Source organism: Giraffa tippelskirchi, chromosome 12, assembly GCF_054371585.1.
Source record: "Giraffa tippelskirchi isolate mGirTip1 chromosome 12, T2T-mGirTip1v1.2.pri, whole genome shotgun sequence".
In the NCBI taxonomy this organism is placed as follows: domain Eukaryota; kingdom Metazoa; phylum Chordata; class Mammalia; order Artiodactyla; family Giraffidae; genus Giraffa; species Giraffa tippelskirchi.
The window spans coordinates 52,550,887-52,567,147 of NC_137286.1; the positions used below are offsets into that span (position 1 = coordinate 52,550,887).

A 16,261-nucleotide genomic window follows, 5' to 3' on the forward strand; every position below is an offset into this window, starting at 1 on the left:
TATTTGACGTCCCTAAGAGATTACAACTACGTTTTACTTCTACAGTTCAAATCCTTTTAATAAAGAAGAGCTGACAGCGATTTTGAAATTTGGAGCAGAGGATCTCTTCAAAGAACTTGAAGGGGAGGAATCAGAGCCTCAGGTAATTAACAAGGGGAAAAAGCTTCTTGATAAGTATCGTCTGTGAAAGTCTGAATTTTTCTAGAAGCACATTCTGAGCCTGAGACTTTTCTAAAGAAAGAGTAGTTACTTGCAGAACATAGTTTCTCTTTTTTCTGATATAGCTGAAAGCGCTTAAAAAATTGAATAGAAAAAAATGAGAAAAGCATTGAAGATTTTGTCTTTGCTCTTTTTTATTCCAATTTTATTTCTTGTAATTTCTGAAATTGCATAATTATGATTTGTATAAATAGTAGTTTGAAACGTTGGATATAAAACATTATAAAAACTGAGTGTAAAATAAAATGGAGTATCAGAGAAGAGAGTTGGTTTATTTGTACCAGTATTCTCAGTAAATGCTAACCACTGTTGCCTTTTTACCATGTTGTTTTAGGAAATGGATATAGATGAAATTTTGCGCTTGGCTGAAACCAGAGAGAATGAAGTCTCAACAAGTGCAACAGATGAACTCCTGTCACAATTTAAGGTATTAAAATCATTGTCTGAGAAAGTCCTTGGCATTGATTTGTGAACCAATAATAAGTAATGCCTGTCAGTACTTTGTCAGTGCAAGACACTCTATGCTTTTCTTTTTACCTAAGTTGATTCATATCCCTTAAAATCATTCTCTAGAGTTCCAAGTATGGTGTGAATATAGACTGTACAGTCCTTCGCATGGGGGTAACCACCGAAGTGGTCCATCTTGCCCAGAGTCGGTGGATAGACGAAAAGTAGTTGGTGTGAGTGGGGCTACAAATATGCTGTCAGTGGGACAGATGGAGAAGTAGATAATGTGGAGCTCTGGGAGAGCCATTAATAGACTCATGGCAAAGAGAGGCCAGAGGTATGAGAATAGAAGCTGACAGTGGGGAAGCTCTCGGTGACCTCGTGGCATTAGGGAAGTTGTGGGATGGTCGGTGGTATTTGATAGAAAATTAAATGAGATCAGGTTAAATGCAAAAGCTGGATACCGGATGAATAGGAGGTGACCGCACTGAGTATACACTTTATTAAAAAGCTTAGTAAGGAAAACAGTGAAAGTAATTGATAAGGATGAAAGGGTCAGGCAAGGTAAGGTTTTTTAAAGGTGTTACAATGTTTCTAGGTTGAGGAAAGAGTTTGAGAATAGGAAAACATTGAAGGTTCTAAGGAAGGAAGGATAATTTGGTTGCACATTGCCCAGGAAGAGACTGGAAGGGATATAATCAAAAGCACAGATGGAAGAACTGGCCTTTGAAAGACAAAAGAAGAATCCACTTTGGGAAGGAAAGGGAAGAGAAAATGTAGAAGCTCCAGTTGGTGACCTTACTTACCAGTAAGTGAGGTGTTGACTGAGAAGTGGAGAAGTTTTGAGACGGCTCCATCCAGGAGCCAGGAGTTGCTGGGAGGAACCTGATAGGGACTAGAGCTGAATTTAGAAGGTGGGGCTTCATGTGAGAGCAAGTCAGCAGGATCAGATGACTCCAGCATTACTTGAGGACAGAGAAACTGGATCAGTTGGCCATCCCAAGGTGGAAGATTGGCTTAGGAGGCACAGAAGAGGCATCAAAGTGGCAAAAAGTTGCCCAGATTCAAGTGAGAATGTGGTTGAGTGGATTCGCCATTGGTTGGTTCCGTGCATGTTAGAGAAGAGGGTAAGAGGTTACATGTATGATGTGTGGTAGACCCACTGGGACTGAGAAAGAAGTGTTTGGGAGGAAGCAATACTTTGTGATGAAGTCCAGGGTTGGCCACAGGTAGAAGTTGTCTCAGTGGAAGAAAAAGAAAGGGGCTGAGTGGATCACAGAGCTCTAGGGTCAGAGTTAATGTTAATGTGTTCAAGGATGCAGAAGATGGAGGTGAATTGTTAGCATTTCAACTGGATTTCACTTCTGTGACTAATGCTCCCTTCTTAAACAGAAGTAATCTTCATGAAGGTGTCCTGGTCAAAATATTATATGATTATATAGGTCTGAAAAATTTCTGCATATAACATTGATCAGAAGCCAGATTACTGGTGACACTTGTCTTTCTAAAGCCCTTTTGACCATTATGTTTCAGCATCTAGTTAGGTAGGATTCTGGTTAAGTAGAGACTCTGTATGTCTGGATTGCATCACTGAATTGACTTTCTTTTCCTAATAATTCTTTTTTGTTGTGCTAATTTAACGTGTTGGAAACATAACAAACATTTCTTTGTGATATTTATGACTACAAGTTTCTTAAGTAATAATAATCAGTCCTTAGAAAATTCTTACTATAAGCACTGTTGTAAGTGCGTTCTGTATATCAGTCTTTCAATTTTTACAACGTTATGTGGTCACTGTTATCATCATTTATAGATGAGGAAACTGAGACACAAGGAGACTAAGTAGATTTCCTAAAGTCACACATGTTTGGAGTTGTTATTACTTCTTAGACAGGGAGTCTGGTGTGTAGAGTCTGGCCCTTGACTGCTACACCACTCTTGGGAAAGTTAAATTCCCAACTGCATGAACCACTGACATATGCGAGTATTGGTATTTGTATCAACTAATACCATTTTAAAAGTGAGATCTGAAGTAATTACAAACAGTGCTTAACTTGAGAGATCAGTCAGATAATTCATTTTATGGAACAGAAAAATGTTAAATTTTAAATCTCAGGAATTACACAGCTCTGGTTTTGTCCTGGAATATTAAAATTCTGATTGTGAAGATCATGATACCCATGTTGGAAGTTAGAGTTAATTTTGCCCAAAAGTTCTGATTTCAGTGTCAGCTCTTAAGTTATTTTGAGGAATGGAACCTCCTAAAGCTCTTTAACTTCAGCCCAGGCCTGGGGCCTGCCCACCACTGCTCAAAATGGCCAGAGTTGGTAGATGTTTCTCTGTAGCCATAGTCTAAGGCTTTCAAATGCATACATGTAGATGCCTTTCTTTCTGGGATACATGTCTGTATAAATAGATACTAAATGTCTGATATCAGGCTTTCCTGATAGCTCAGTTGGTAAAAAATCTGACTGCAATGCAGAAGACTGGGATTTGATCTCTTGGTCGGGAAGATCCCCTGGAGAAGGACATGGCAACCCACTCCAGTATTTTTGCCTGAAAAATCCCATGGACAGAGGAGCCTGGCGGTCTGCAGTCCATGGGGTCACAAGAGTCGGACATAAGTTAGTGACCAGACCACAACATGAAGTAAATGGAATATTCTTCCAAGTTTGCTTGAATTTTTTGCATTTTATGTTTTCGTTTTTATTCCTGAGACTAACATACAGTTTTGAGCATGTGAAATTATGAAATACCTTTAGCTTTGATACTTTTAATAAAAGTGAATAAGGTAACGAGTTGACTAGATAGTAGCTACTGCTTTGAGTTATGCTTTGTTTCAAATGAGCTCTATTCAGTAGCAGTTTACAATGTATAGGACTGTAAGTTCATAACGGGCTAATATCAGGGATTCAGATGTTATGCTCTATATTTACTCTGTTGGCCACACAACACAGCATGTGGGATCTTAGTTCCCCAACCAGCGATCGAACCTGTGTCCACTGCAGTCTTGCAGTGGAAGCATGGAGTCCTAACCACTGGACTACCAGGGAATTCCCTGCAAATATTATCATCTAAATAAATCTAAAGGTTCTAGTTAATATATTAGAAAATGTGTGATTTAATAGCACGTATTTTTAATAAAACGTAAGACAATTTGTATCTTTTTATCTTTATATTCTTCAGTGAAATTTGTGATGAACTTTAGAACTTGGCAAGTAGATTTTGTTGAGGGGATAAGGGAGAAGTTAGTAGAAAATTGATTTTTTTGATTATGTAGTATCATAGGAGTCCTATTATCATTCATAGCATTTTAGATTCAAAACACTGCATGAGTTGGTGTTTCAGTCGATGATGTTTGGAAAGTAGTGCGATGTCAGTCAGACAGTGAAGTCCTTTTGTTGTTAGGTCGCCAACTTCGCAACGATGGAGGATGAAGAAGAGCTTGAGGAGCGTCCTCACAAGGACTGGGACGAGATCATCCCAGAGGAGCAAAGGAAGAAGGTGGAGGAGGAGGAGCGGCAGAAGGAGCTGGAGGAGATTTACATGTTGCCTCGGATTCGGAGTTCCACTAAAAAGGTGATCGAGGGAGACAAAAGAGACGGCAGTGCTTCTGACACGGAGGGTTCCAGGGCAGAGTTTCAGGAACTTGGCAGAGGGGAGTGGAAGAGTGCAGAGGGCCCAGGTGCACACCTGGGAGACGCTCGGTCTCTGCATCTTGGCCCTTTGTGAGATGGCTGAACAGGATTTGAATTTGACAGAAGGCTGCATTTTGCGCCTGAGACTAGAAGTAGTAATTCTAACAGTTTGGTTCTGATTGGCAAGGCCTTCAGCTTTCAGAGTCAAACGTCTCTTCATCTATAAATGTTTGTTCCTAGCACTTGGTATAAATACTTAGTAAGAGATTATATAAAGGTGCTTCAGTTACAAAGCACCATCATAGGCACTATCTAATTTGATTTTTGCGAGAACATAGAAATAGATAAACTATGTTTTATTATTCAGTTTGTTGGTGACCTCAGGCAAACACTCAGGTTTGCCTAAGATCCTAGTAAATCAGTATTAGCTAGTAGTAGCTGTCATTGAGTATTCACAGTGTACCAGGCATAAGTCAGTGCTTTTACACTAACGGACTCATTTAATTCATATGAAAACCCTGTATTATAGGTGCTATTATCTCCATGCTACAAATGGAAAACAAAGGCATGGAGAGGTAAATTTGCCCAAGGAAGTAAACATGAACCTACCATGCAAATATTTTTATTCCAGTGTACTTAATGATGACCAGATGACCAGAGACAGTATGTGCTTAATGATGACCAGAGATAGTATGTCTCTGGCAGTGTGAATACCCCAAGCAGATCTTTCATCACATGCTATCTGCCTCCTCCTTTCTTAAAGGCAGATTTACTTGCCTGATAGAATAGGAAGTTCTGAGTTTTAAGGAATTAAGATGGGCTGGTCTTAGTCCTTAGATCACTTGGACCTGGCATTTGCTACAATGTAACTTTGCATTTTCAGGCTCAGACAAATGACAGTGACTCTGATACTGAGTCTAAGAGACAGGCCCAGAGGTCCTCTGCCTCTGAGAGTGAGACGGATGACTCTGATGACGACAAGAAGCCCAAGCGCAGAGGGCGTCCCCGAAGTGTGCGGAAGGACCTGGTGGAGGGATTCACGGACGCTGAGATCCGGAGGTTGGTGGAGGCCCTGCTCTCCCTCCCCTCGTGTTTGGGCGGGCGTGCTGTAAGCCTCAGGTGAGGCGTCCCTGACCTGGGTGACCAGGAGGGCGGAGGACGGCAAGGAGACTGGAGTCATGCCCCGAGACCCCAGGCTGATTCTGCCTTCTCCACGCATTTCCTCAGTTGAGCTCTTTGTTTACTTCTTGTTCTCTGCTCTGAACATTTCATGATGAGGAAAGTCCAGCCAAGAGGAAAGAGGCTGTTGGAGGTCACCTTGGGCTGAAACTTTTTTTTGTTTTTATTGAAGAATTTGAGTACATACATGCATATATATTTAACAATGTATATAGAAGAAATGGTATAATATAAAAAAATTAAAGGAGTACAGATAACCCCAGTTTACTTTCTGTTACTGTTGATACTGGTATCAGTTTGGTTTACTAATATATACAACATATTGTTATACACAGCATATTGTTCGGCAGCTTGCTTCTTGTCACTTTCAGTCAGTTTTAGACATCTTTCTGTGTCAGTACTTATTACACTTTGTTGGTGTCTGATTCACATCCCTCCACCCTACAGAAAAATCTAAAATTGTTGCTTTCAAACTATTTCCCCCTAGTTTCTATGTTATCTTTTTAAACAAGTGAAGAAAGTAGAAACTGTGAAGTTGGCTAGCTTTATGATCTAATCCATATTATTAATTTAACTATATCACATAGTCCTTTTAGGTCAATATTTGAAACCATGAGGTCATTGTTTCCCACTAAATGTTATACCTGTTCTTTTCTTCTTTCTTTGTTTATTGTGGAAAAATGTAAATACATACAAACATTAATAAAATATCAACACCCCCTCCCCCGGGTATTATCTTAACCATTATGAATCGGTAGTCTATCTTGTATGTGGCCCTACTTCTACCGTCTCCTACCCCTAGTGTTACACAGAGAAGAATGTATATTGTGCTGTAATTGAGTGGAATGTGCTAAAGGTGTTTATTAGGTCTATTTGGTTTACTGCTGTTCAGATCTTCTATTTTCTTTGATCTTCTGCCTGATTGTTCTATTCATTATTGGAAACGGGGTGTTGACACCTCTGTTGTTGCTGTATTGTTTATTTCTCCTATTTTGTCCGTGACTGTGTCCTATATTTTGGGCCTCTGCCATTAGGTGTGTATGCTTGATAATGTGTTGATAGACTGGCCCTTTTTTCATTATAAAATGTCCTTTGTCTCTAGCAACAGTTCATGTCTTAAAGTTTATGTCTTGGTTCAATACTCACATAGATACTCTAACTCTTTTGATATTGTATGTGTGGTATCTTTTTCCTTTTTTATTGCAATCTATTTGTGTCTTTGAGTCTAACTTGCAACTCTTATAGGCAGTATTTAGTTAGATGATTTTTAAAAATTCATTCTATTGATTTCTTTGTTTTCACTGAAGTCTTTAAACCATTTACATTTAATGCAATTACTGATAAAATAGAATTTATGTCTGCATTTTTCTGTTTGTTTTTTATGTCTTATATCTTTTTTGTTTTGTTATTTCCCCCATTACTGCCTTCTTGTGTATCGCATGATTTTTAGTGTACTCTTTTAATTCTCGTTTCTTTTATATAATTATTTTCTTAGTGGTTTCCCTGGAGATTATAATTAGTACTTTAACTTAGAGCAATTTAGTTTGGACTAATATCAACTTAATTTCAGTGGTATTCTAAGATTTTACTCCAGTTTAGGTACATTCCTTCTCCCTTTTTGTGCTTTTATTGTCAGACAGGTTTAAAATCATTCAGGAGAAGTAAAGAGTTACTGAAAAGAGTAAATATACACTGTGTTTTTATTCACTTACTCAGGTATCCTCCTGAGGCTCTTGTTTATTCGTGTGGATTTGAGTTATTCCTTCATGTCTTTTCATTTCTGCCCAAAGTGCTCTCTTTAGTATTTCTTTTAGGGCAGGTCTGCTAGCAACAAGTTGTGTCTTTATTTATTTGGGAATGTCTTGATTTCTCATTTGTTTTTGAAGGATAGTCTTTATTCTTTTTCTCTTTCACAGTGGATAGTCTCAGTTGACTTACTTTTTCACTGATTTTTTTTCTTCTGTCAGTTCACATGTACTCCTGTGATTTTTTCATCTTAGTTATTGTACTTTTCAACTCCAGTTTATATGTGACTCCTTTATATAATTTCCATCTCTGCTCATATTCTCCATTTAGTGATACATCATTCTCAAATTTTCATTAAATTCTTCAGACCTAGATTCCTTTAGTTCTTGTATATATTTAAAATAGTTGATTAAATTCTTTGTCTAATAAGTTCAACTTTTGGATTTCCTAGAGAATATTTCCATTGAAAACTGGCTTCTTCCCCGGTATATGGATTATACTTTCTTGTTTTCTATAATTTTTTGTTGACAACTGGACATTTTAAGTAGTAAAATGTGGCTAGTTTGGGCATCAGAATCCCCCTGCCAGACAGAGTTCTTTGTGTTTGCTGTTCGTTATTGTCGTTATTTGCTTATGTAGTAACTTTTCTGGACTAGTTCTGTGAAGTCTCTGTCATTTGAAGTCTCTGCTCATTTAGCTTAGAGCTCGGCTAATGATTGGGCAGAGACTTTCTTAAGCACCAAACAGTAAATCTCCAGCCTTTGCTGAAGGACTCCTTGTGAATGTTGAGGCATGTGTTCAGTGCTCTGGCAGGCAGTTTAAGACTTTGCCTTGTCCTTCAGCTCCTGTTTGTGTGGAGCCTGAAGAGTAGTCAGAGGTGAGAAATTTAACAGCTTCTTGTGTCTTCTCTTTGCCTGCACTCAGCCCTACACATGCGTAGCCTTCTAGATTCCCGGGAATATGCCTGAGCTTATCAAAGACTCCTGTAAACATCTTTTCACCCCAGTTTTTCCATTGCAGTTTTTCATCAGCTTGTTCATCCCCAACTTACAATGCTGCTTCAGGCAGCGATGGTGTTTAACCTTTGTCTCTAATTAATTTTTGACTGATGAACTATGGACGGTGTCTTCACAAAGAGCCAAGTCAAGTGATGACAAGCCTGAGGATGGAGCTTCTCAGGGTGCCGTCAGTCAGGCCGGATACCACAGTCCCCCGGGGAAGGAGCTTTTGTGGAGCCGGAGCCCATTCTGCCCCTGTGGCTGCTGGGCTGCTGTTTGCGCAGCTGCTGTAGCTGGGAGGGTGGTTTCCAAGGCAGTCTTGGTGCTGGGGGGAGGGCCTGGGAAATAGAGCACGTCAGAATGGCAGAGAGCTCACCATTCATACTAAGATTCAGCTGTTGTCTTGAATATATGCTTGTAAGTTAGCTGCAAGCCTTTGATTAATTTCCAGCAAACTTGACTTTGACAGTTTTTGCCAGTGTGCTTGTTGCTTTTGTGAAGGAGCAGATTTTCAGAGGTCCTTATTACTCCATCATTCCTAGAATGCTTCTCTGTCTCACTATTACTTTGAAGTAAGCTCAAAGGACATATTATTTCAGATGTAAAATATTTCAGTATATGGCAAGAAAAAGAAATGTATAGTTGAGGAATAACCCTCAGACTTGCTTTCACATATAGTACCTTTCCTAATCCTTGTATCCATGCTATTCCTTTGATATTGTTTCTTAGCTATTGTCATATTCATCACCATTTTTAAGAACTGCTATGCCTTCTCTTTTCATTTTTTTCTCCATGCTATCTCTTCTTTCACTGTTACCTAACCAGATAATTTGGCATTTTACAGTGAGGCCCTTCGTGTATTGTGAATCTTGCTTTTTTAGTGAAAGTGCTAGTGGTTGGCTGTAGGGAGGGGAACAGAGGATACATATATATTGGCATTTAGCATAGTTTAGACTAGAGACTTGTGGAAGGATGATTAGGTTTTAGGTCGGAGACACCATTTGGCAGGAGTCAGAGTTTCCAAAATAGTTTTGCCTAAAAAGTTTAAAATCATATATTTGTTTTACTTTGCCTCATTACAAAAAGTACTTGAGGCAGTCCTAAAACTCTTCTAGTTGTATTATTGACCAGAACATAATGGAAAATATTTTAGTATGGAATAGAAAGTACCAGCAGTGGACTGAATAGACCAGTAAAACTATATTAGATTTTATCATAAGGGTTGTGGTTATTAAATCATTTATTACCTATTACCTATAAACTTGTACCTTCTAAAAATGATAGTATTAAGAGGTAAGCCACCATACTCAATTATATCCCTAAGCAGTTTCATGGCCAGTCACTGAGAATAAAGTTGATCTTTGGTTTGAAAAGCTTTTTAGCACTCATTTTAAGTTGGCCATTTTCAAAGGCATTCAGTGTTTATTCGTTTAGGGGCAGTTGCAAGGATTGGGCAAAATCTCTGTTTGACCGTTTTTATGTTTTTGACTGTTTTTATGGCTCATATTTCATTATAGGATGTGTTTGCACCAGCATAGCTGAAGTCTGCTTTTTAAATGTGATTTATTAATCATTTTCCTAGGTTCATCAAGGCGTATAAGAAGTTTGGTCTCCCTCTTGAACGGTAAGCTTAGTAACACAATAGTTTCTTATCCACCTCTTTTTCCTTTCTATTATGTAGCAGTTTCTTTTTTTGGTTCTATTTTCCATTTTTAAGGTCTGGCACCTTTTGGCAGCCTGATTTTTAGACATGACATGCTCCAGATGACTTGGAGATCAACAAAACATGTTGCAGATGTAACTGAACTTTGCTTCTAGGAACACTGCAGTGAATGGAAGTAGGCTGGAGAAAGGAAAGTGAGCACAAAGAAGCAAACTAGTGCTAATAGCTTCTGGGCACTTCACCGCAACAGCCCATTTAGTTAATAGAGAAAGCCGAACCCTTTCCCCTGTTTTCTGAATTAGTCTGTTTTTGTGGACTCTTCCAAGTCAAATTCTTTATGATGGAAAGTGAGTAAGTTAGTCATAGTCACTGCTGGAGGGCTCTTGTTGGAGTCCTGGAACAGTCAACTGAGGAATGAAGAGAAAAGTGTCTTTGCAGGAGCAATGTTATGCAAAACCAAGCGGTAGCTCACATGGGCACAGGGCCTTGAGGTGTGTCCGGTATTTGTCTTTCCTCAGGCTGGAGTGCATAGCACGTGATGCTGAGCTGGTAGATAAGTCTGTGGCAGATCTGAAGCGCTTGGGGGAACTGATTCACAACAGCTGTGTGTCAGCCATGCAGGAATATGAAGAGCAGCTGAAAGAAAATGCCAGCGAGGGTAAGTCAGCAAGTCTGCCTCAGTGATGCTCAAAGACCTGGATTGGGATCTCTGCTGCTCAGGGGGTCTCTTCTCTTCTCTCTTTCTCCACACTTGTATCCTGTGCTTCCCTCATTTTTTGAAGTGTGTATTCTCACCTGCCTTTATGTGAGCTCAGTTGTTAGATCCCAAAGATTTACTCAAAAATGAAGTTGATTTGCCCAGGGTGCAGAGCACTGAACAAGCGGAATTATTTCTTTTAATGTTACTGTAGAAAGTTCAAGTTGGTTTGAATGATGTAAAGATCTGAGGAGGTAAAACCTGACTGGGCACATTTGTATTGTGGCTGCAAGTGAGTACATTACAGACCACCAGTAGTAATTATCTTGGATGCACATACAGGTGTTGTTTTGTTGTGATAAACTTAAAGGATTTAGAGAATTAATCCAAATAGAGAAAGCAGTAGCTGAATATTATAAACCTCTTTGTTGGAGTGAGACTTTCTTGGCACTAGGATTTGTTGTAATTGAATTTGACCTGTAGCATGTTTTCTCTTACACACCAAAAGTACTTTCGCCTGTCCTCTGCAAGCAGGAGGTGTCAGGAGAGAGTCGAAGTCCTTGTTGTTAAAGGACATCCTTGTTGTTAAAGGACACCCTTATAGTTGAACCTCAAAGAGATGAAGGTGTGACCATTCCAGTTCCCTGGACTGTGGTCTATCTGTGCAGTTGCCTCCATTCTTGTGTCTCCTTTCACTGAGGTTTCTCAGAGGAGGCTCTGTCAGCTGTGATTAAGGGTTCACACATAGGAGGCAGCCAGTGTACCTGGAATCTTGGTCCTGATGGTTCCCAGCTGCAAGATCTGAGACAAGTTATAGCCTCTCAAGGGTCTTGTGCAGTATGGAACAGTAGCCCTGAGTCAGCGGGCTTGGATGGCCACTTGAACAATTTCATACATGTGAAGAGCTTGTCGTCATGTTTGGCTTGCAGTGTTAGCTATTTCACTAAGTAGAGCATTATTTGTGCTCTGAAATTTTCTTCTTTATACTATTACTGAGAGTAATAGAATTGTAAATTACCTTGAATATAGTCAAAACATTTTTAGATGTGGTTTTTGTTTTTTTTTTTTCCCCATGAAAGAAAGAAAAACTTAACTTGAGTGATGTGGAGAGTGATCCAAATTTGTGCTTTTATAGCACCCAGAATACATTCAAAAGTTAACCTTAACATTACAGTGTTTTTCTTTTTTCCTTGTAATTGTTTTGAATAAGTATTACACTCATATGGCTCAAAAATGAAAACCAACTATCCCTGTTTCTTGTCTCTTTCTAGAAATATAAAAAATATATATGTTCAAAAAAGGAATAGATACTATTTTAACACGGTGATGTAGTATGCATACTGTTGTACCTTGCTTTGTCCATCTCACAGCATATTTGGGAATATTTCCTTGTGACAGGTGCTCCCTCACCCACATACCTCTTTTCTGTGCTTATTCACAGTCTGAATCTGGTGGACTGCTTCCTCTGGGCATTGTTTAACTTGTTTCCATATACCTGTATTTTCTATAAACTGCCATTGAGTGTATTTCTGAGTCCAGGTTTCCTGCACTGGCAGACGAATTCTTTACCAATATGCCACCAGGGAAGCCCCTTCCATAAACCTGTATTTTCTATAAACTGGCACTGAGTGTATTCCTGAGTCCAATTTCCAATTCTAATGTAAGATTATTGATACCTCTTTTCTCAAGCCAAGAAATTTTTGTTCCTAGAAACGTTAGCATAATCATGTATTTGTCTCGTACGTGTTTCCAAGTATTAATAACCAATTTTACTGTTTTTCTTTGGTTTGGATTTTTGTTTGTTCGCTTTGGCTGTCTCTCAGCTGGCTTGGTCTTGGTGCCCTGGATTGAACCTGGGCCATGGCGGTGAAAGCCCTGAGTCCTAACCATTAGCCTGCCAGGGGATTCCCCCGGTGTTACTGTTAACAACAAGACTTCTCAGTGCAAAGTCTGATTCCTTTGCATTTCCTTTTGTCCTTAAAATACATGCATTAGCAGTATACAAAGTACTGTGTTTTAAAATTGTTTGAAATTGCCCTTTTCTCTGTGTGGTTATGCCACCAACTTATAATATGTAGTTTAGTATCTTTTGTTTACATTTCTTTTCAGTTTCTAGGGACTACTTTTCTTGTTTTTATGAAACTTTGTGTTTTTTAATTATGTAAAACATTTGCATGGCCCACAGTCAGAACTGTGAAACAAGGAACACATGGAAAACCTTGCCTTCATCCCTGTCCCCAGGGCTGTCTTTTTCTCTCACAAACAAGTGTCATTATCTCACGGATGTCAACTTTGGTCAGAAAATCTGTGGTTAGAGTTGACCTGCTTTGTTTTTGCCTCTGGGATTACTTTAATTAGAAACTTGAGCTAGGGATAACCTTTCCATGATTATTTTGTTCATCCTTTCAAATGTGTTAGGTATTAACGATCTCAGGCTTTTATAGTAAAGAAGTTCATCTTAAAAAAATTTACTGATAAGTTAGAAAAACAAAAGAAAAATCTTAAGTGTTTATATTACTCCTTGAAAATCTTCTTTCATTAATTAATTTTAGAGCCGAAGTGTAAAACAAAGAGGAAGATTAAAATACAATTATAAACACCGCTGGACTGAAAATTTCTAAATCTTAAAAAACCAAACTGTTTAGAGATTATTTTACAAACATTAATTGAGAAAATTTTTTGCCTTATTGATTGTATCTTTGGATTAACAGTAAACCCGAGATATACATTGAAGGAATAAGAGCATTTAGGATTGTTCACCTGTGTTTTCTGTGAAACAGCAGTGAATTCTCACTTAACAAATACACAATTGATGCTCTTTAGGGAAAGGACCAGGGAAAAAGAGAGGCCCAACTATCAAGATATCTGGGGTTCAAGTTAATGTGAAATCTATTATCCAGCATGAAGAAGAGTTTGAGATGCTGCATAAATCTATCCCTGTAGACCCTGAAGAAAAAAAAAAGTGAGTATAACATGTACCCACGTGCAGGTGGTTGTGCCATTAGAAAATAGATTTGAAGTTACAGTTACATGTAGTGTTTTCACTGTCTTTTCTCTGATGTACTAGAATGCTTTGTCTATGTTCATTTGTGTTTATTTCCAAATGAGAAAGGCCCCTCCTCTCACGTCCTCCTGCTTTGGAAATCTTTTCAGATATTGCTTGTCCTGTCGTGTCAAAGCTGCACATTTTGATGTCGAGTGGGGAGTAGAGGATGACTCTCGTCTGTTGCTGGGAATTTATGAACATGGCTATGGCAACTGGGAGCTAATTAAAACAGATCCAGAGCTGAAGTTAACTGACAAAGTAAGTGATTCTGTGGTGCTGGAGATTTCTAGAAGATTTGTTGTATATTTTTATATCAATGACTTACTTTTAACTGTTTTCTGGGGGGTGGGGGATCAAATTGAAGATTAGTACAATAGTAAATTCCTGGGGTTTCTATCCTTAAAAACATTACCATCTTTAGTGGACTGTGGCACTATTTCAGAGCTGAAGATAATAGCCAGGTGGAATTCTGGGGAAATACATAGGAGAAATCTTAAAATTCTGACATTTATCATAGGTTAGATCTCATTGCAACAAATACCAGGGTTGGGTTATTAATAATAAAAGCATTCCTCAGCCTGAGTTGTTGGCACTTTCTTTAAAACGATACTGGATCAGTTCTCCACCTGGAGAAAGAACGAGCCGTGCCCTGGTGTTTTTTGTAATGGAGTTAAACACGGGCTGTACCTCTCCCACAAAGTCAAGCCTCCCACCCTATCCGTTGCACATCAGGCTGCCTGGTAGTAAGGCCGTGTCAGAGCTGTAAGCAGGGAAAGCTGACTGGCTCAAATTTTCGTAGGATGCGCTCCATGTTGGGCTCCCGGCAGGGCTTTCCTGGCACGTCACGCAGCGCTCATCCCAGGTGCGGTATTCTCAGAGGGTGCCGGCACCCTGCCATAAGCACTGAGACCACATCCAGCCTGGCCAGGAGGCCCCGCTGTGTCCTGGCATAGCTCAGTGCTCTCCGGCAATGCTCTAAGAAGCATTTTCAATCTAAAACGAAGCTTTAACCTAGCTCCAGGGATTCCCTGCTCCTGGAAGGAGGAAACCCACGACGGCTGGGATGCTCTAGCAGACGAAGCCAACAAGCCCCTCCTACCTGAGTTGTTCTACCCTGTTAACAGCACAGGTAGGAGCCAGTGGGAGAGCTGGATTTCTCCATCCCATTTTGTAAAATGAGAACGGCTCATAAGGGATGTTCAGTGACTGGGAGCCATGGACATGAGATAGGATCTGAGGCTTTATCTGTGTTCTGGGTGGTTGGGGAGGGAAAGGATCGTTCAGCTGTTTGTCACCTCTGTTCATCCTGATCCACTAACCGGGCCCTGGGCCATGGCGGGTGCTTTTCTTCCTTTGCTGTTGAAGATTCTGCCCGTGGAGACAGATAAAAAGCCCCAGGGGAAGCAGCTACAGACCCGAGCAGACTACTTGCTGAAGCTGCTCAGGAAGAGTCTGGAGAAGGAGGGGGCCGTGACGGGCGGGGAAGAGGTGAGTGCAGCTGCCAGCTGGGCGTCCCCAGGGCCCGAGGCTCCTGCCCTGCAGGGTTAGATGGGCAAGAGGTGCCCCCTCCGGGTACGGCACAGAATGCTACCCTCTCCTTGTCAGGTGTTGCTACTGGGAGTTCAGTAGTAATGGTTTGGTTGGTAATGGTAGGAATGGTCGTGTAGTAATTGACCTAAACACCTTAGCATAAACCCATTCTCCTAGAATACTGCCTCAAAATAGTTCTCATCTCTCCCAGTGCCACTGGTCTAGATAGACTGTCGCTGTTGCTTTATGCCATTTCCTCAATTTTGGAACATAGATCTTGTTACTGTCTGAATATCGCTGGGTTTGCCTGTTGTTCCAGCTACCACTGGCTACGTGTCGTCACAGGTCCCAGGGATAAAATGGGTAGTTAGGACACACAGTTAATTCAGAAAGTGGATTTCAGTTGCAGTAGCCTTACCTGCTCAGTGAAAGATGTCAGCGAAGTTACTAATGGACTCCTCTGAGCTTTACCTTTATTTCCTCAACTTTTCATTTCTCTGCAAGCCTGGAAAGATGCAGATCACAGTTGGGAGATAGTACAGGTTACAGCCAGTACCAGTAGCCTTTGTGTGTACATATTCCTTAAGTGCTCCCAGAGCTATGCCATTTGTGTTAATTTCCCGGCGTTATAAACAAAGCAAATTTTAGAAAAAAAAAACCCCAATCCCATACTTTGTCTTTAACAAAGTCCCATTACATAAGTAATGTCATCCTTCACATAATATGTTGAGGATATTCTGTAAGTTAGGTTCTGGAGAGATAGATGATGCCATGTTTTTTACTTTTGGATGATACTGTATCTGAGTAGATAACACATTTTCCTTATTTTTAGATACAACATGCTTCTGCATTTTTTTATGTTCCTGTTACTATCTTTTGCATATTATCTTTCTTTGTATTTGTGCATAAAGTGTTTTTCCTTCTTTTGAATTTTGTCTTGAGATTGAGTTCCAAAAAATGGAGTCAGTAGGTTCAAGGATACGGACATTTTTCTGAGGCACAGGATGTTTTTATTTTTTTCTCCTTCAGATAAAATTGATTGCACTACCTTGAATTTTCTTTTGAGTTTCCTCTCTTGAATTATGTGGCTGCTACTAT

At 39.7% G+C, this 16,261-nt stretch overlaps 1 protein-coding gene across 12 annotated transcripts in view; it reads left to right on the forward strand.

The window, feature by feature from the left end:
• The window catches only part of CHD2 (chromodomain helicase DNA binding protein 2), a 113,640-nt gene that overhangs the window by 69,580 nt on the left and 27,799 nt on the right, over positions 1-16,261 (forward strand). For 11 of the 12 annotated variants that reach the window (XR_014071334.1, XM_081550380.1, XM_081550382.1 and 8 more), the window contains 9 exons: positions 46-142; positions 554-646; positions 4,075-4,245; positions 5,188-5,363; positions 9,810-9,851; positions 10,409-10,548; positions 13,411-13,549; positions 13,741-13,891; positions 14,999-15,121. Coding sequence is in view for 11 of the 12 variants with exons in the window: in XM_081550380.1 (XP_081406506.1) it covers positions 46-142; positions 554-646; positions 4,075-4,245; positions 5,188-5,363; positions 9,810-9,851; positions 10,409-10,548; positions 13,411-13,549; positions 13,741-13,891; positions 14,999-15,121 (1,132 nt within the window). In the remaining variant the exon portion in view is untranslated. The remainder of the gene's footprint in view (positions 1-45; positions 143-553; positions 647-4,074; positions 4,246-5,187; positions 5,364-9,809; positions 9,852-10,408; positions 10,549-13,410; positions 13,550-13,740; positions 13,892-14,998; positions 15,122-16,261) is intronic. The other variant, XM_081550387.1, reaches the window with a different exon arrangement.